Source organism: Girardinichthys multiradiatus, chromosome 19 (assembly GCF_021462225.1).
Source record: "Girardinichthys multiradiatus isolate DD_20200921_A chromosome 19, DD_fGirMul_XY1, whole genome shotgun sequence".
In the NCBI taxonomy this organism is placed as follows: Eukaryota; Metazoa; Chordata; class Actinopteri; order Cyprinodontiformes; family Goodeidae; genus Girardinichthys; species Girardinichthys multiradiatus.
The window spans coordinates 8,337,804-8,356,414 of record NC_061811.1 but is presented as its reverse complement, the minus strand read 5'-3'; the positions used below and the strand labels follow the sequence as shown (position 1 = coordinate 8,356,414).

Sequence of the window (18,611 nt, the reverse complement as noted above, 5' to 3'; positions counted from 1 at the left end):
CTCTGTATACATCCATCTATTGTCCATAACTACCTGTCTCCAGCGGTCATTGCGGGTTACAGGCAGGGTACACTTTAGACAGGTTGCCAGTCCATCACCCTGTTAAAAATAGTTTCAAAAATAAGTCAAGCCCCTACTGAACTTAAAAATACTCAAATGATGGAGATACTGTGGACAGAAGTGGGTATGCAGGGTCCTTGTGGAGGTTTTTTGTGGAGGCCCTAAAACCAAGCAGATGGTGCTAGATTTCATAGAATCTGGGTTCCACCACCTGCCAGGGTCCATGTAAGCCCAGGACATTGAGGTGATGTGCTCTTACAAATAGCAGGTGACCTCCTGGAGGACTGACTGTGGTCAGTGCTCTCCATAATGCTGCTGGGCTGATGCAGTTTGATGGAGAGAAATGCCAAATTCTTGACAGGTTGGTGGAAAAAAATCAGCCCAGTGCTTTGCAGGAGGCTGGACATGATGTGCAGAAGGTTCCCGTGGACAACAGCTTCAGGGGTCAGACGGCCCAGAGTATTTAATGGTATTAGGTTGATATGTCTGTATACATTCCTCCACAGGACTGGAAGAATGACAATGAACAATTTGTCTGTTTAGGATTTGGTCGCGGCTCAAGACTTGTATGCTTCTGTTTTGGACTTGACTTGGTCTTGAGACTTACCAGTGACTTGCAAAACAATGAGTTAAATTATATTTTAAAACAATTAAAAGCTCATAATTAATACAGACATTAGCCTAGTGTTATTACTATATAAACTTTTCCCCATAATAGATTGAAGATTCTGATTTTTCCCATAAAAGCCTTTAAAATGTAATAAATTGGAAATGAATATATTTACTGTTATTCTGTAATTTCTCGTATAACAACGTTTAACGTAAAAGTAATCTGTTTTATATGTATCAACTTAATCACAACTGCAAAACTTAAGCATAAAAAGATCAAAGTGTCGGTGTTTTAAAAAAGAAATCAAATCGTCGTGGTCACGTGAAACCGCGTCACGTGACTCTCCTGACTGTATAGCAGCTCATTGAAGAGGACACAAGCTGACTTTAAACAGCAGGAACAATCCAAGGACGCCATGGGCACCATGTAAGTGACCGGAACAAGTTCTGACCTGTTCATGTTTTCATGATATTTTCATTTACAGGAGGACGGATCCAGAGAAGATGACGCGGTTGTTTGTTTTTATTTTTTTGTAATGTGACCCAGATTGACGCCGCGGGTTAGAGCAGAAACGTGTCTCAGAAAATGAAGATGAAGCTTTTATGAACAGAGTTTCTGTAAATGATCTGTGGATGTTGGAATCAGACGTGTTTAAGTTCGGGCTTTGAATCCGAGCAACAGACATAGAAAAATGTCAGCTTTTTCATTTGTTTAGTTAAAACTTCCGGGTGTGTTTAGAATGGAAAAACGCTGCCGGGAAATCATCTTCAGCTCAATTTAATTCGCTGTTTCTCTCCAACAGACTCCTCTTCTTCATCCCTCTTTTATTCAGCCCGTTGGTCTTCAGCGGCTTCCTCGAATACGACCAAGATGTCCTGTAAGCAACCTCACTTTTTAGTATAATAATAATAATAATAATAATGATACAGTTCCAAGAATATATTTACAATCACTCTATAAACAGAGACATGACCCTTTTTCCTTACTGACATTAAATCAGGCAAAGCTTTTCCAGTTTTGGGTCAGTCAGGATTACCTAAATTAATCTAAACAGCATAACCAGCTTGAGATAGGTTCTGTGTCCTGGAGATTGTGTTTTGGTGCAAATGAACCTCAGAGCAAAAGCAAGAAACCTTGTGAAGATGTTGGCTGAAGCTGGTAAGAAAGGACTGAAGAGTTGCTCAGAGGGGAAGAAGCTTGCAACTGCACACATGGAGAAAGACCTTATTTTTTAGAGACATGGCCCGTGGTCTGATGATCCTAAACCTGAAGTGTCAGAATGACCTTAAGGAACAACAAGGTGGCAGCATCGTGTTGTGTGGGTGGTTTTATCTGCAGGAGGAGCTGGTGCTCCTCACAGATACATGACATCATGAGGAGAGAACATTACAGGTCCTTCTAAAAAAATTAGCATATTGTGATAAAGTTAATTATTTTCCATAATGTCATGATGAAAATGTAACATTCATATATTTTAGATTCATTGCACACTAACTGAAATATTTCAGGTCTTTTATTGTCTTAATACGGATGATTTTGGCATACAGCTCATGAAAACCCAAAATTCCTATCTCACAAGATTAGCATATTTCATCCGACCAATAAAATAAAAGTGTTTTTAATACAAAAAACGTCAACCTTCAAATAATCATGTACAGTTATGCACTCAATACTTGGTCAGGAATCCTTTTGCAGAAATGACTGCTTCAATGCGGCGTGGCATGGAGGCAATCAGCCTGTGGCACTGCTGAGGTCTTATGGAAAATTCCTATCTCACAAAATTAGCATATCATTAAAAGGGTCTCTAAACGAGCTATGAACCTAATCATCTGAATCAACGAGTTAACTCTAAACACCTGCAAAAGATTCCTGAGGCCTTTAAAACTCCCAGCCTGGTTCATCACTCAAAACCCCAATCATGGGTAAGACTGCCGACCTGACTGCTGTCCAGAAGGCCACTATTGACACCCTCAAGCAAGAGGGTAAGACACAGAAAGAAATTTCTGAACGAATAGGCTGTTCCCAGAGTGCTGTATCAAGGCACCTCAGTGGGATGTCTGTGGGAAGGAAAAAGTGTGGCAGAAAACGCTGCACAACGAGAAGAGGTGACCGGACCCTGAGGAAGATTGTGGAGAAGGGCCGATTCCAGACCTTGGGGGACCTGCGGAAGCAGTGGACTGAGTCTGGAGTAGAAACATCCAGAGCCACCGTGCACAGGCGTGTGCAGGAAATGGGCTACAGGTGCCGCATTCCCCAGACCTGGGCTACAGAGAAGCAGCACTGGACTGTTGCTCAGTGGTCCAAAGTACTTTTTTCGGATGAAAGCAAATTCTGCATGTCATTCGGAAATCAAGGTACCAGAGTCTGGAGGAAGACTGGGGAGAAGGAAATGCCAAAATGCCAGAAGTCCAGTGTCAAGTACCCACAGTCAGTGATGGTCTGGGGTGCCGTGTCAGCTGCTGGTGTTGGTCCACTGTGTTTTATCAAGGGCAGGGTCAATGCAGCTAGCTATCAGGAGATTTTGGAGCACTTCATGCTTCCATCTGCTGAAAAGCTTTATGGAGATGAAGATTTCATTTTTCAGCACGACCTGGCACCTGCTCACAGTGCCAAAACCACTGGTAAATGGTTTACTGACCATGGTATCACTGTGCTCAATTGGCCTGCCAACTCTCCTGACCTGAACCCCATAGAGAATCTGTGGGATATTGTGAAGAGAACGTTGAGAGACTCAAGACCCAACACTCTGGATGAGCTAAAGGCCGCTATCGAAGCATCCTGGCGAAGCATTCAACGATATATGAAGAAACACAAAACCACTAATATTTAGCATAAGTAGATACACTCAAAACAAGTGCAAAACAGAAGACCAGCAGTATTACACTGACATTTAACACTTCGTCTGTTCCCTAAAAATGGGTTTGAACTATCCCATCGTGGTCAGTGCTCACAGTTTCAGGTCCTTTGTGCATTATTCCAGAACACTGGTGCTGCACATTTAAACTCCTTGGTTCCTATTTGTGATCTGACTCTGGGAAAAGACATCGGTAAAGTATTAAAGTCTAGACTGTACTGGGTTTTGTATTTACTCATATGGGTACACAGATAATGAGGTAACGGCCCAAGTAAAGATATCTCCGCAGAGATGCATTATTTATTTGAAGATGTTTGGCCTTTTTCTTTTTCAGGCTCTCACAGGACTGGACCCATGCTGGTCGAGTGGATCCTTCAGAGCCGTTGGAGTTGACCTTTGCCCTGAAGCAGCAGAACATTGACCTGCTGGGGGAAACACTCAGTCGGGTGTCGGACCCTGACTCGGCTCAGTATGGTAGGCCTCTAATGATGCTGCATTATTTAAACACAACTCTGCAGGCACATGTTGGGCCTGGTTCTGTCTCCTCTAACAAAAGAGCAAACTGTGAGACGAATGGTCTGTCTTCTGCAGGCAAACATCTGAGTCTGCAGGAAGTTGCCTCTCTCGTGCGTCCTTCTGAGCTGACCCAGAAGGTGGTGCAACGCTGGCTGCAGACCCATGGGGTTTCAAACTGTCGGACTGTTCACACTCAGGACTTTTTACAGTGCACCATGACTGCAGAGTAAGCAGATATGTTCTTAGCTGCTTTTTTCACTCACTTGGGAGTTGACACAGATATGGTTTGTGGTTCACTTTTATTTCAAGAGTTTTGTAAATCTTGTGAAAAGACTCTTGCTTGTGTCATGTGTCAGGCAGTTCCTGTTTTTGCACTGAATAAAAACAGTCATCAAGGCGTGAGCTGCAATTTGCAGAAGCTGAGATTAGAGCTGATGGAATCCAATATAATGGGAGCTTCCTCCAGCTAAACATGAAGTTGCAGAATAACTGTTTTTTCCAACTGGTTGTGCAACCCTTGGCAGCCAAGCTCAGCTCCCATGAAACATTTCTAACTGTCAAGAAGTCTTTAACATCACTGTGGGGGAATTTTGACCCATTCTTTTTTGCAGAAAAGCTGTAATTCAGACACATTGGATGGTTTTTCAGCACGAAGAACCTGTTTAAGTTCATACCACTCCATCTCAATTGGATTTAATCCAGGCCTTTGAATAGGCCACTCTGAAACCTTTACTTTTTTGGTGGGTTTTAAGACCTTTAGAGGTGGACTTGCTGGTGTCCACTGGATCATTGTCCTGCTGCAATAACCCAAGTGGGCTTTAGCTCAAAGTTACAATTTATGGTCAGACATTCATGTTCAGGATTCTCTGGTTAGGAGCAGAATTCATAGTTCCATCAATCAGGGCAAGTTGTTATAGCAAACCATCTCTAGACCATCACACTACCACCGCCATGTTTAACTGTCGGTTAAATGCTCTTTTTCTGAATTGCTGTTAGTTTTACACCAGATTCTAAAATGTTCCACTTTTGTCTCTTCAGTCTCTAGAATATCTTCCTAAAATCTTTAGGATCATCAAGGTGTTTTTTGGCAAATACAAGATGGGCTTTTATATCATTTTTGGTCAACAGTTGTTGTTATTTCCAGTTTCTTACTGTTGAATTATGAACTGTGACCTTAACTGAGAAAAGAGTGGCCTGCAGTGTTTTAGATGTTGTTGTGGGTTCCCCTGTGACCTCCCGGATGACTCATGCTGCTTTCTTGGATGAATCTTGGTAGGCCAGCCACTCCTGGGAAGGTTCTGCGCTGCTCCATGTTTTCTAGTTATGTTCCCATTTCAAAACTGATAGATGTCAGCAGTTATTTTGTGTTTTTTTTTCCCAGGGGAAGTTACTTTTTCACGCAGGGTCAGGATTGTTTAGATAGCTTTTCCCATAATTAATGAAGTTATTATTTGGAAACTGCATTTTGTATTTATTCAGGTTATCTTTATCAGGTATTAAAAAGTGTTTTTTGATCTGAAACATTTAAGTGTGACAAAAAACCAAAAACATTGAAATCTGTAAGAGTGGAAACACTTTTTAACTGTACTGTTGAATTGCATACCTGTTCATTTTGATGTTGGTGGATTTATCAGCTTGTATGTTTTTATTATTTATTTTGTATTAAGGGTTGCAGAGGTGCTTCTTCCAGGAAGTAGATTCAACCGTTACATAAGAGAAGGCCAGTCCATCGTGAGATCTTCAGCTCCATATTCTGTTCATGATGACGTTCACCAACATCTGGATTTTGGTGAGGTTTAGCTCCTGAGTTATAGACCGCTCAGCAGCAGTGCATGCTGCTTTCTTAGGTCTGGATCGGTTTTGACTGCTTGTTTCCCTCTTCCATAGTCGGAGGGCTTCACCGTGTCCCACCTAGAGAGAAATACGTTAACCTGAAACAGACGCGGTCTAAGGCTGGGGTGCACCTCGGAGTGACTCCAGCCATCCTGAGGGCTCGCTACAACCTGACGGCTGCTGACGTGGGATCCGCTCAGAACAACAGCCAGGCTGTTGCTCAGGTTTGACCCGCTGTTTAGATTTGTTTGTGATGAAGCATTTTCTTCTGCCAGTAGTCTTAAAAGGGTGAACTCTGATGTTCCGAGCATTGCTGCACCTTTTTCACTCCTCCTGCCTACAGTTTCTGGAGCAGTACTACCACCCAGCTGACCTGGCTGAGTTCATGAACATTTATGGTCGGACCTTTCAGCATCGCTCCGAGGTGGATCGGGTTGTCGGGACCCAGGGAGGTGGAAAAGCTGGCCTGGAGGCCAGTCTGGACATTGAGTACATCATGAGCACTGGCGCGAACATCTCCACATGGGTCTTTACTAATCCAGGTGTGCAAGAAGACAAATGCATATACAGTTAATCCAACCTGCTTTGATTTCATGTTTTTAAGAGCAGAACACCAACATGCGGATAGGGCCGGTGCTGTGCAAACGTTTTCTGTCACCTCTGAGCTGTAATCCTTTAACCTTTGAGGGTCCCTTCATTTTGTGCCCCTCAGACACAAATGCCCTTCTCAAAGAATGCCAAAAACATTACGTATTTACATATTTATTTTTTATGAATACTGACTCGGCTCATTTTTATACTTTATGAAGAGAAATAAATTGCTCCTCGATACACAAAATTGCTGTTGTTTATATAATATTGTATATCCATATTTTTTGTTTATGGCTAAAGAACACAGATTGATCAAGGAGCTTTAAAAGGCATGTGGAAGACCTGAGGGAAATAAAAATCACCAAAAAATAGAAATTTAGTTATATACTTAGTTTATTAAAATTAATCAGTTCTCTGGGCTTTCTAAAGGTTTTGTAAGGGTTCTCTCATGAGTTTAGAAGCTTTTTCACTCGGAGTGTAAAGATTGGACAGCAATCATAGATATCCAGACATTTGCTGCTTAAATCTAACAGAAACAAAATGAAACATCAAAAAAACTGAAAACTTTCATTTGCCTTTTGAAAATGCCATTAAGGCTAAATTAGCTTTATAAGTAAATGTGAATCAATAAAGAAACGGAAATGTTTTCCATCTAACAACTAAGTTTATATCTTTTTATATATATTCATGTCTAATTATAGGTCTTCTTCTGGTTCCTCTCCAGGTCGTCATGAGTCTCAGGAGCCCTTCCTCCAGTGGATGGTCCTGCTCAGCAACATGACTGGCCTGCCCTGGGTCCACACCATCAGCTATGGAGACGACGAGGACAGCCTCTCCGCTGCCTACATGATGCGCATAAACACCGAGTTTATGAAGGCTGGCGTCAGGGGCATTTCTTTGCTCTTCGCCTCTGGTCAGTAGTTGTTTGGAGGCGTCCAACATTTGCAAAAAGCTGATCTGCAGCGTCAGCAAAGAATGACAGCTGTAAGACAGCTTTAGTCAGCTTTTATTGGTTATAAGGTTATGGGACAGTCATGTTGTCAATGATCTGTGTGACACGTAGTTGTGAAAGAACTGACTTCCTGTTTTGAAAAGAAATGATTCAGAAAACTTCAGTGAGGAAAAACAGCTCTGATTCAGATAACATTGGGTTTTGTGGCCTTATCTGTGTAATTATAAACCACATGCTGCCAAATGTCTGTTAGGTCTGCATCATGGCTACCTGTTGCATCTCTGTTCATCTCTGATGTTGTGTCCTGATCAGGTGACAGCGGAGCTGGATGCAGGCATCTGGGGAAAGACCAGAACACGTTCAGGCCCAGTTTTCCTGCTTCCAGGTAGGCCTCCTAATTCTGAAATCAGACCTATGAACAGTGCCTCACAGAAACATTTATACGCTTTCAATTATACACTACTTTGTGTTGGGCCAGCACCTGAATTCCCAGTAAAAGACATGAAAATGTGTGATTGCAGCGTGCTTTTAAAAGCTTGTAGGAATGTGACTGTTTATGTAAGGAGGGAAATGACTGCCGTGAAATCGAAACACTTTAAGTGTCTCTTTCTTTCAGCCCGTATGTGACCACAGTTGGAGGAACGTCCTTTAAGAACCCATTCAAAGTAACATATGAGGTCACAGATTACATTAGTGGAGGAGGGTTCAGCAACGTCTTTAAGATGCCCGACTACCAGGTACAGATATCAGACTATACCTCTGCACACTTAACTGTGTTAACTGACGCCATATTTTGGGGTTTTTCTTTAATTTATTTTTTTTTTTTTTAGGCCAGCGCGGTGGAGGGGTACCTTAAAAGCGTCAAAGTGACACTTCCTCCTCAGTCATACTTTAACACAAGTGGCCGGGCCTACCCAGACATAGCTGCCCTGTCTGATAATTACTGGGTGGTCAGCAACAGAGTGCCTATCCCCTGGGTGTCTGGAACCTCGGTAAAATAAACCAAACTTTCCGCTAAAAGGTTTAGTTTATCTAGAGGACACACAGTAGCTGACGTCATTTTAAACTGAGCTGATTGAGGTTTTGCTGCTCTCTGCAGCCTAGCGAAGCATCATGGACTTTGCAAAGGTTTAGGAGATCTAACAGTTGGAATATGAAGCAGTTGAATGCATTTGCAGATAGCTTACATTCTTTGCATTTTTTTTTTGCAAGTTTTTATTATTTCGTTATCCTGAACTTGCTCGGGGCGTTCATTCCTGACCCTTTCAGGCCTCAACTCCTGTGGTTGGAGGCATGCTGTCCCTCATCAACGGCCAGCGTCTGGCGAAGGGCTTGCCTGCGCTCGGCTTCCTCAACCCACGCCTCTACAAACGTAAAGGACAAGGCCTGTTTGACGTGAGTCAGAACTGTCTGAAGACCTTTGTTTACTCATAAGATGTAAATCCAACTAATCCAGTTCCAGGACTCAAACACTGTGCATGAAAATCCATGGCAGTGAAAAAGTATTTGCCCTTTTACAGATTTATTCTGGGTTTGATTTTCTTTGTTTTTACACTTGCATGTTTTCAGATCATCAGCATTTCAGACCATCTTCTTGAATCTCAAATTAACTGATTAACTACATTGTTTTTGAAAGCTGAATTAGCTTTAACTAACCACACAAGCCTGATTTTGGTCAGACCTTAATAAATCATTTAAATAGTACATGTCTGACAACATGAAGTAGGCTAAAGAATTTCTGAACGCAAACATCTTGCCCCGATCTAAAAAAATTCAAAAACACGTGTGGAATAAAGCCATTGCTGTTAGTGTGAAAGCAGACTAGTTGAAGTCTGGACTTGCACCCATTGAGATGCTCTGGCGTGACCTTAAACAGGCTATTAGTCCTTGAAACCTTTCACTGTAGCTAGATTAAAACAATTATGCAAAGAAAAGTGGGCTAAAATCCCTCCACATTGAGATAAATTACCCTTTAGCAGCTGCTACAACCAATTACGTGAAGATAGGACTAGGTTGGTTTGGATATTTTTTCCCCTTTTAATAGAAATCATGATTTGAAACCTGCTTTTTCTGTTTACTTGGGTTGTCTTTGGTATTGAACGTTTTTGATCTGAAACAATTCAGGGAGACAAAAAAGCTAAAACAAGAAATCTTTAAGGGGGCACATAGTTTTTTTTACAGGATAATTTACCAAAGTAAAAGTCTTTTAGAGAAAAAGACACCCAGCAGCTGATTATGGGCCCGTTTTTCTCTCCAGGTAACTGAAGGGTGTCACCTGGGCTGTCTGGACGAGCAGGTTCAGGGGAAAGGATTCTGTGCCGCTCCATCGTGGGACCCAGTCACAGGCTGGGGGACGCCAAACTACCCTGCACTTCTGGCTGCCCTGCAGTCTTAGTGAACAGAACCAACCCATCAGAGCTAAAAAGTGCACCGACGTATGCTCCGAGAATGGGTGCTCCACTCAGATCAAACCCACAATCAGGTTCTTGATGCCAAAGGAGGGACAGTGGAAAAGCCATACTTTTGCTTCTTGCTGCTGTTTTCTTTAAATACATTTAAATGTTAATTCAGTCTGAAGCATCAACAGGGATTATAATCACCTTCTTCATTTAAGAGTTGCTGTATTGCATCTGCCAAGGAATAACTTTTAAACATTAAGTTGGAATTATCAAAGCTCCACTGGTGTTGCCTTTTTTTTTTTTTTTACAAATAACATTTTTACTGATCAGTATTTTCTTAAATCTGGGGCAAAAATGCAGCTTTTTTTCCTTTTTAAATGTTAAATATGCAGAAATAGTAACAAATGGAGCAGTTTATTATGTATAAAATAAAGCAACTATAGAAAAATAGCTTTAAAAGAAATCTGAGGATCAGAATCATGCACTGGGTAGTTATATCTTCTTTTACCTATTTGTCTCTGCAGGGATAGAATAAAACTTCCTTTAATCCTAACATACGCATGCAGTTTAATGTCTTTCATATTTAGGTAAAACAGGAACACTATTTGTGCAGCTGTTGCTATTGGCTATGAATCATCATAATGCACATAATGTCATGTGGGTTTGAAAATTATTCAGCAGTTTTACCCATAATACATTTTTTTATTGCAAAACTACAAATCACATGTTTTTTTTTTTTTCCCTGTGAATTCATTCAACTTAAAATGTGAGAAGTGTCTAAAGGGTATTGTGTAGGAAACATAAGCAGAAAATTAAAATGAGATTTGTTTGATACTTTAACCACAAATGTTTGTAATCTTTTTCATTTTAGGTTTTCCCAGATAACCTGATTTTACCATCGCCTTTAGCTTTGATAATCATGTTACAAAAAAAAAAAAAGCTAATATGGAAGCACTTCAATAAATGAGATTAACAATTTATTTCAGTAATTGAATTCAAAAATTAAAACTCTTAGGCATTCTGTTTAATTTAGATGTTAGTTTTCGAGCTAAATTGTTTCTCTGAAAATAACAATATTACACAAGACCAATAAAAAGGTTTTTAATACTGAAATATGAATTTTAAATCATGGCCTAAACAAGCAGATGGTCATTTAAACCGTCCACAAGGGGAGCCACAAAAAGTCATTGCTATAGAAGATGGTTATCAGCGTGTTAATGCAGTTTTGATTAAACTGTAGGTTTGTGACCGCGGTGACGTGTGGTATATACAATCCATTGCCAAAAGACGGCAACAAATTTTTTAATACTTTATCATTATTGTAATATATACCACAAAATAATGTGAGTTTTAAGTCCATATCGCCAATCCTTACGTCATAGACATACCTCACAGTAGGCCCACATTTCTGTATTAAAAATATTTTTTTAATGACCCCATCTAATATTCTCACTTTCTGCATGATTGGGTTTTCATTAGTTGAAGTTATAATCATCAAAGTAAAAACTGGAAATATATATCTGCGCTATGAACCTATAAGAGTTTTACTTTGAATTAAATTACTGAAGTTTTCAACAATGTTCTAATGTTCCTGTAGAGTGGAGACCATTGAGCTGTGATGAAGCCATTCTCTGGTATCCAGTTTGCTGTCAGCGTCTCATTACTCTAAACAATATACACCACATAACAGCAGTGTGATGTCCTCTTGTACCCGTCACTGACACTTAAACTACATTGTCTACACCCGCTATGTCTGGTGCCCATCTCCAGAGGCGGGGTACACCCTGGACAGATCGCCAGTCAATCACAGGCCAACAGACATACCTGAGGGCGGTTTAGAGAGACTAATTAAGCTAACGCAGTCATGTTTTTGGACGGTGGGAGGAAGACGGAGTACCCGTAGAGAACCTAGGCATCCAAGGAGAGAACATACAAACTCCATGCAGAAAGATTCCAGACTGGGAATTGAACCCAAGACCTTCTTGCTGCAAAGCAGCAGCCACATATTAAAGCAATATTTAATCTGGATAATTTAACTCCAATAAAAGTTCCTCTTTTAACACCTACCTGGCCTGTTAAAGTGCTCATTTAGCCTAAGATTGGCTTTATCTTGGTACATTAATCTCATGTATGAGTATAAAGCCTTTCTGAATTTAACGTTTTTGTTAAATCTGCTAGGAAGTTGTTAACCTGAGTGGTTTAATTATTTACTGGATCTGGTACGGCTCCTGACTTTGCCTCCGAAGGAAACTGCAACTAAAACAGCTGCTTACTAAGAGTTTGACCTACGAAAGCACAAATTACACGCTCTATCAGTGATGCAATCGGGAGAAACAATTTAATCAATGACATCTACTGGAAGAAAAATAAAGCACATGATAATTATCTACGTGTTGTAGAAAATGAAAGCTATTCCTGGCTGATCTCCTCAGAAACAGTGCCATGAAGGAGAACAAAGGGAAGCAAAACAATCTTTGAAACCTTACAGAAAGGCCTACAGGACACTCTTAAATACATACGGACCACAAAGCTTACATCAAACAGTGTACAATATGCACACTTGGGGAAAAGTACAAAACTAAAAAGCTGGTGGAGATTAATGCAAATTTCACAACTATTTGTGAAGGTATAAATAAGAGTTTTCCAGGTGCAGATCCATGAATTAACATCTTCATCAGAAGAAACCCTAAAATATTCCATCCAGGTAGAGTCAAAGTGTGGGAGGCCAGCTCAGACGGGCTGATTTGTTGCAACCCCTTCCCTCAGACCTCCATTTATTATCAAAAGTTTCACAAAAAGGGATTTGTTTTCCGTTTTCTTTTCTATCTGCAATACAAAGAGAGTCATCTCAAAGAAAAAGCAGTCCAAGCAACATTAGGCGAGTTCCCCCAGACGCAGGCGGAGCTCAAGTCCTACAGTTTTTCTTGCTGGTTCCGAGCCCAGTTCATTCAGGGCTACCTTACTGATTATTTTTGGCTTTAGCGTGTGTGAGGATGTGAGACTTCAGGTTGGTGGACTGAGCAAATTTTTTGTTGCAGCCGTCAAAAGGACACACATAAGGGCGGTCTCCTGTGTGAATCCGCACATGAGTGCGCAGGTTAAAGTCCAGAGAGAAGCGCTTGCCACATCCCTCAAATGTGCACTGGAGAGACGAGAGAGAGATTTAATAAATTATCCAAACCTGGATCACAAATGCAGAAATGATTTTCATCCAAAAAGGCCGCTGTATTACTCCGGCTTGTAGCCACGTATTGCCATGCGTTTATCAATGTGCATTTAATACGCAGAAGGTAAAGAAACTCACTTGGAAAGGTTTCTCCCCCGTGTGGACCAACTGATGTCTTTTCAGTTTTGAACTCTCCACAAAAGCCTTGCCACACTCTGCGCAGACATGCACGCGAGGCCCGTGAGTGTGCAAGTGCTTCCTCATCGCTGAGTTGTCCCTGAACATCTTGGTGCATCCCTAAGAGAAAAACAAACACAATGAAGCAAATTTCTCAGAAACTTACCCTTGATAAGAAAGAAACAACTCAGGGGACTGATGTTGCTGAGCCCAACCTGAGAAACGTGTTAACAAGCAGATTTACTGAATGGAAAATCTCACTTTATGTGGACAGGCTATTGTCCTGGGTGCATCATCTTCTTTTACTTTTCTTGGCTTCATTCTGCAGCACAAATTAAAGAGGTAACAATTTTAAACTTTACATCTGCACAACAATGTATTTGCCTGGAGGTGAAGTGAATATTGCATATAATGCAACACTAGAGAGGGCTGAATGTGCTGCTTTCACCATATTTGTATCACATAACCTTTTCCAGAATTTTGCACCAATATTTTCTTGATTTTTCACACGATTTCTTACCGTGCAAACTCTGCCAGCTGCTTGGGATCTGACAGGTCAATGCCTGGGATGCCTCCTGGAGGGAGCTTCTTTCCCGTCATATATTCAGAATAATCCGGAGGAGAGTTCTCCCCTGCAATCTGCTCCTCGTGATCAATGTCTTTTTTGTCATCTAAGCAAAAGCGAGACAAAAAAAAAAAAAAAAAAACTCAAAATCCAACATCTGTTGTATCTTAAATAGGCACTGACACAATGCTGCAAAAGTTTATGATCGTTCAGAATGTTTTATGGATTTATCAAACATAAACCACATGTATTCAAACTGTACAATGTTTGAATATGTCACACATTTTTATACGAAAACAGGGGAAATTGCTTGCATTGCAAATTTTTCCATTAAATAACTGCTCTGTAATTAAAAGGCTAGATGGGTACATGCAGGTTTTAACAGTATAAAATACGGTGGGCAATTTAAGAAACCTAGCAACGCTGAAGTTGAGTAAAGGTCCATTGTACAGCTTTTTTAAACCACCTTAGATCCACTTTAGTTCTAGACATTTGTCAGCCTGTTATTTATCTGCATTAATTTGGTTCAAGTTTGCTTCAACGTTTGTTTTCACTTTTGCACCACCTTGCCTTATATTATTTGTAAAAAGTTGTAAAAAGTTTACAAATAATATAATTATTTGTAAACTTTCAGAAATTACACACATGTGGGCAGAAGCTTATTACGATCACATTTTTATAATCAAACATTTTCAACGAATCTAATTTTAAAATAATTTGAGACAGATCGTGTCTAACCAACAATAAGTAGGATGTCACTTTCGTGCCGATGTGCTTTGTTAATTTACAAAGCACATTTCAAGTACATTTCAAAACACCGCAAAGTTACGAAATGACCGTTACATGGGTACGAAACGGTTTGTCTTTCATATATGAAAAACATGTTTGAAATGGAAGTAAATATAGACGAAATGGCAACACGTAGGAAACTGCAGCTTCGTCTTGTAGTTTTTATATCTCTGTTCCGGTATTTTCCTGTAAAGTATTTTAAATAAATTAAGTTAAATGGCTCTATACAGACAAACCTGTCTAGCATGTGCGTCGCTTTTGAAACATTGTTTAGGCAGATTCGTTTTTCAGCCACCGAAGCTGATATTTAAATCTGGCACTTGTATCCAATGCCTGGGAACTATAAAGTCTGAGGCGTCCCTGAAAGCATCCCGTACTGCCGCTAACTGAACTGCGCCACAGCGGCCCAGCGGAGCTAGCAGCTACCGCTCCCCCTGTCGCCGCCATCTTCGTCGGCCAAATAAACGCCATTTTTTCGGGCCGCCATACTTTCTGGACCGGGAAAATATGGCGGCGCCCATTGACACATAAAACATGGCTTCCCATAAAAACAAACCCCTTTCAAAGGGGCTTTAAGCCGCTTTGAGTCGTTAAAAAGAGTCAAACTAGCAGAGGACAAGGCCCCAGCTGGGCCCACTCACACCGAGAACAAAGCGACATCTCAGCTTGCAGGAATTCATCATGAACTCACCTGAAGCCCACATAGTTACGGAAAACTCCCCCTCCAGAGTCTTTATTTGGACCTGTTTCTGCTCCCACTTTCGGCCCATCTCTCCACCGCTTATGTAGCTCTTTTTGCCCGCTTTTTTCCCGCTTCCGCTCTTCTTCACACGGCCTGCGGACGAGCTTCTCCCCGCCACAGTAACCAGAGTGTGCTCGATGTAGTCCTCCTCAACAGCGGGCACCGGGATCAGAATCTGATCCTCATACCCGTCCTCTGTGTGCAGTTCCGAGTCCTCCTCTCCGACCACCTCCTCTCTGGTTTGGACCAGGATCACCTCCTGGTGCGAGTGGAGCTGGTGTGGATCATCCAGAGGCTGTAAGGCGATCATCGGCTGCTGTTCGCCGTCCTCTCCGACAACTGTCGTCTCGATGGTTTCCACCTCGATTTCATGCAGTTCAACTATTTCTGCTGGCATCTCCGTCCCGTCTGTCTCAATGTACAGCGTGTCCCCTGACGCCATAATAATCCTGGTTCCCTCTGCCTGCTTATATATCTGTAAATAATATATTGATCACCTCCTCCCTGTGCTCTTAGTTCGCTTCCTCCCACTCTGACAAATCTTCACTACTGTAATCTCGTCGCCACAGCGTTCTAGTTTTGAAGTCTCGCGTGATTTGGAACAACGTTTGTGAAGTCTCTCCACGATTGCGTTTTAGAGTGGATTTTAAGGTGATTTTAATGACTATAAGGGACATTTACGGCGCTTGTGCATATATTGGTAACTGGGTGAAATGCAAGCTCTTTTTTAGCATATGAAAATAAAAGCAAGTATTTATTTTTTGTTTTAACAAACACTATATTAAACTGGAATACACGCTGTGTAGAAAAATTGATAGACAGAAATTTAAATTTGGTTTTATTTTTGTTTATATTTATAATATTTAGAACACAAAATCATCAGCCACAAAGGTCCGTGAATATCCTGGGAACTGGGTATTGCCTTACCCTCCAGGAAAAAAGCAACGAATAATTATTTTAAATTTAATTTTAAAACACAAACTATGAAATTTAAATATTTTCTTTGTGTGATCAAAATCGGAACATTAGAAATTTAATGTGGTTTAATTGCATACATTTTTTAAAATACCAAAAACATCAAACTGTCTGATTGAAAAACTGTTATTGGATTACTCTGATTCTAGGAGGCGCTGTTTCTCCTATAGACCTGACCTTTAGCCGTCCCATGACAATCCATCCTGCATTGTCTATACCCGCTTGTCCTTGGAGGGTCGCAAGGGGTCCGGTCCCTCTGTCCAGCGGTAATTGGGCGAGAAGTGGGTTACACCCTGGACAGGTCGCCAGTCCAACACACTCATACCTAGAGTATTTTAGAGAACCCAGTTAACCAAACTGGAGGAAGCTGGAGTACCTGGAGAGACACACACATGTATGGGGAGAACATCCAAACCTCATGCACCCAGGATTCACCGTACTACCAACTGTGCCACTGTGAAGCCCATCTGTCAAACGAGTACACATTTTTTGTTTCACGGAAATGAAGTTAACATTACAACAAATGTAGGTCTTGTTAATGGGATTTTCTCATCAGAGACCAGAGACGATAAACAAAAAAAGTAAATTGATTTTGTTTTAAAATGCAAAATGTGAAATTCAAATTCGAGACGTTTTTTATTTTGTGGCCGAATGATAAAAATATTTGCATTTAGTTTTGATTTTTGTTTCATATTTAATATATTAAAAAACACAATATCACTGCCTTGAATACATGAAAAATTACAGTTTTTCATATTTATTGACAAGTGCCTAATTCTATAATAATTATTATATATTGTGTCTCTAGGAGGTGTTGCTACTTCTCCACATCCTGATTGGAATATACCAGAGCTGGTTTGTTTGAATGGAGTAAAAACGGTTTGTTATTTCAAAGTTCCCAGAAATCAGGCCAACTCATAGTGTGTAGGGTGAACATGTTGCTTATTTCTTTTTATTAAAGCCACATTCAGAAATAAATGTAATTATATTAATCCAGTCAACACACGTTTGCCCTGAGAATGAGAATACAGAAATCGGTGGCTGTGATTCAAAATTAATCCCATTTGTGCCTATATCTATACTGACTATACAATAACCACTGCCATACATGTTATTGCAGCTTACTTTAAATATTATAATGCAACCTATTGACTTGAAGTCAGTAGGCTACAGATAATTACATATTCTGATGGCTGTTTACAGACACACCTTAAATTTATTTAACCCTCCTGTCTCTGAGATATTTAAACAAGTTAAGAAATTAAGAAAGGGTACAGAATTGTTCTCTTTATTCACAGTGATGCAGTGTTTATGCAAACTAATTTTTTAAACGATTCACACTTTCCTTTAACGGGGGAAGCTTGAGGTGTGCAGAGGAAACAGCGCCTCCTAGAGTCACAAATGCGATGGTCGCAGAATTAGGAGTCTGCTTTTAATATGATGAAAATGTGTTTAATATTTGTCTTTTTCCGAGCCAGAAATATTTAAATTTTAATATTTTAAACATGAAATGAACTCAAATGAAAAATCTTCCTCATCAGGTTTTTGACCACAAAGACCAGCTCGATTTATCACAGTGCTTAAAGATTACAGTTCGGTGTAAATCTGCCACATAATTACAACCAAATTAGCTGTTTAAATAGATCAGTTAAAGCATTTTCCACTTTAGACTCCTAATGTTCATCAAAAATATCCCGACTTCTGCAACCTTGATGATTTTTAAGACTAAATTTCCTCAAATTCTACCCTAAAAATAACCCAGAAAGTGTGACCTGAATGTAACATAAAGATAAAAAAGCCTATGTTTCATGTAAGTTTCTTATCTCTGAAGTGTATAAATAAAACATTATTCATCGGAAACTGACGTGTACATATTCTCACAGCTGTTAGAGTCTCCTTTTTGCAATTTACTAAATGACAAATCTCTAAAATTTCCATTCCCCTCCTAGTAAAGAGAAATTCATTTAAAAACATTTCATAACAGTCAGTCAGTCAGTCAGTCATTTTCTACCGCTTATTCCATAGTGGGTCACGGGGGAGCTGGTGCCTATCTCCAGCAGTCTATGGGCGAGAGGCAGGGTACACCCTGGACAGGTCGCCAGTCCATCACAGGGCAACACACAAACAACCATGCACACACTCATTCATACACCTAAGGACAATTTAGAGAGACCAATTAACCTAACGGGCATGTCTTTGGACTGTGGGAGGAAGCCAGAGGTGCACGGTGGCGCAGTTGCCTTGCAGCAAGGAGGTCCTGGGTTCGATTCCCGGCTGGGGGTCTTTCTACATGGAGTTTGCATGTTCTCCCTGTGCATGCGTGGGTTCTCACTGGGGACTCCGGCTTCCTCCCACAGTCCAAAGACATGCCTGTTAAGTTAA

At 40.6% G+C, this 18,611-nt stretch overlaps 2 protein-coding genes across 2 annotated transcripts; one reads left to right on the top strand and one right to left on the bottom strand.

The window, feature by feature from the left end:
* The first annotated feature begins 1,014 nt into the window (after window positions 1-1,014).
* tpp1 (tripeptidyl peptidase I) lies at window positions 1,015-10,655 on the top strand. Its single transcript, XM_047345512.1, has 13 exons — window positions 1,015-1,096; window positions 1,473-1,547; window positions 3,859-3,998; window positions 4,116-4,266; window positions 5,708-5,829; window positions 5,928-6,097; window positions 6,217-6,415; window positions 7,189-7,377; window positions 7,729-7,801; window positions 8,033-8,153; window positions 8,247-8,408; window positions 8,686-8,811; window positions 9,674-10,655. The coding sequence occupies exons 1-13, from the start codon at window positions 1,086-1,088 to the stop codon at window positions 9,809-9,811; spliced, it is 1,677 nt and encodes a 558-aa protein (XP_047201468.1). The 5' UTR covers window positions 1,015-1,085; the 3' UTR covers window positions 9,812-10,655.
* A 1,479-nt stretch (window positions 10,656-12,134) lies between these two features.
* On the bottom strand, window positions 12,135-15,836 carry yy1a (YY1 transcription factor a). Its single transcript, XM_047345514.1, has 5 exons — window positions 15,204-15,836; window positions 13,679-13,829; window positions 13,420-13,480; window positions 13,120-13,278; window positions 12,135-12,957 (listed from the first exon to the last, which is right to left on the bottom strand). The coding sequence occupies exons 1-5, from the start codon at window positions 15,694-15,696 to the stop codon at window positions 12,775-12,777; spliced, it is 1,047 nt and encodes a 348-aa protein (XP_047201470.1). The 5' UTR covers window positions 15,697-15,836; the 3' UTR covers window positions 12,135-12,774.
* Between the last annotated feature and the right edge of the window lie 2,775 nt (window positions 15,837-18,611).

Bases quoted from the DNA above. Each gene is read 5' to 3' on its own strand.
- tpp1 (XM_047345512.1), top strand. The intron at 5,830-5,927 runs GTGAGGTTTAGC...CCTCTTCCATAG, and splicing joins TCACCAACATCTGGATTTTG to TCGGAGGGCTTCACCGTGTC. The intron at 6,416-7,188 runs GTGTGCAAGAAG...GTTCCTCTCCAG, and splicing joins ATGGGTCTTTACTAATCCAG to GTCGTCATGAGTCTCAGGAG.
- yy1a (XM_047345514.1), bottom strand. From the start codon at position 15,696: ATGGCGTCAGGGGACACGCTGTACATTGAGACAGACGGGACGGAGATG. The intron at 13,279-13,419 runs GTGAGATTTTCC...TTTTTCTCTTAG, and splicing joins CAATAGCCTGTCCACATAAA to GGATGCACCAAGATGTTCAG. The intron at 12,958-13,119 runs GTGAGTTTCTTT...TCGTCTCTCCAG, and splicing joins CGGGGGAGAAACCTTTCCAA to TGCACATTTGAGGGATGTGG.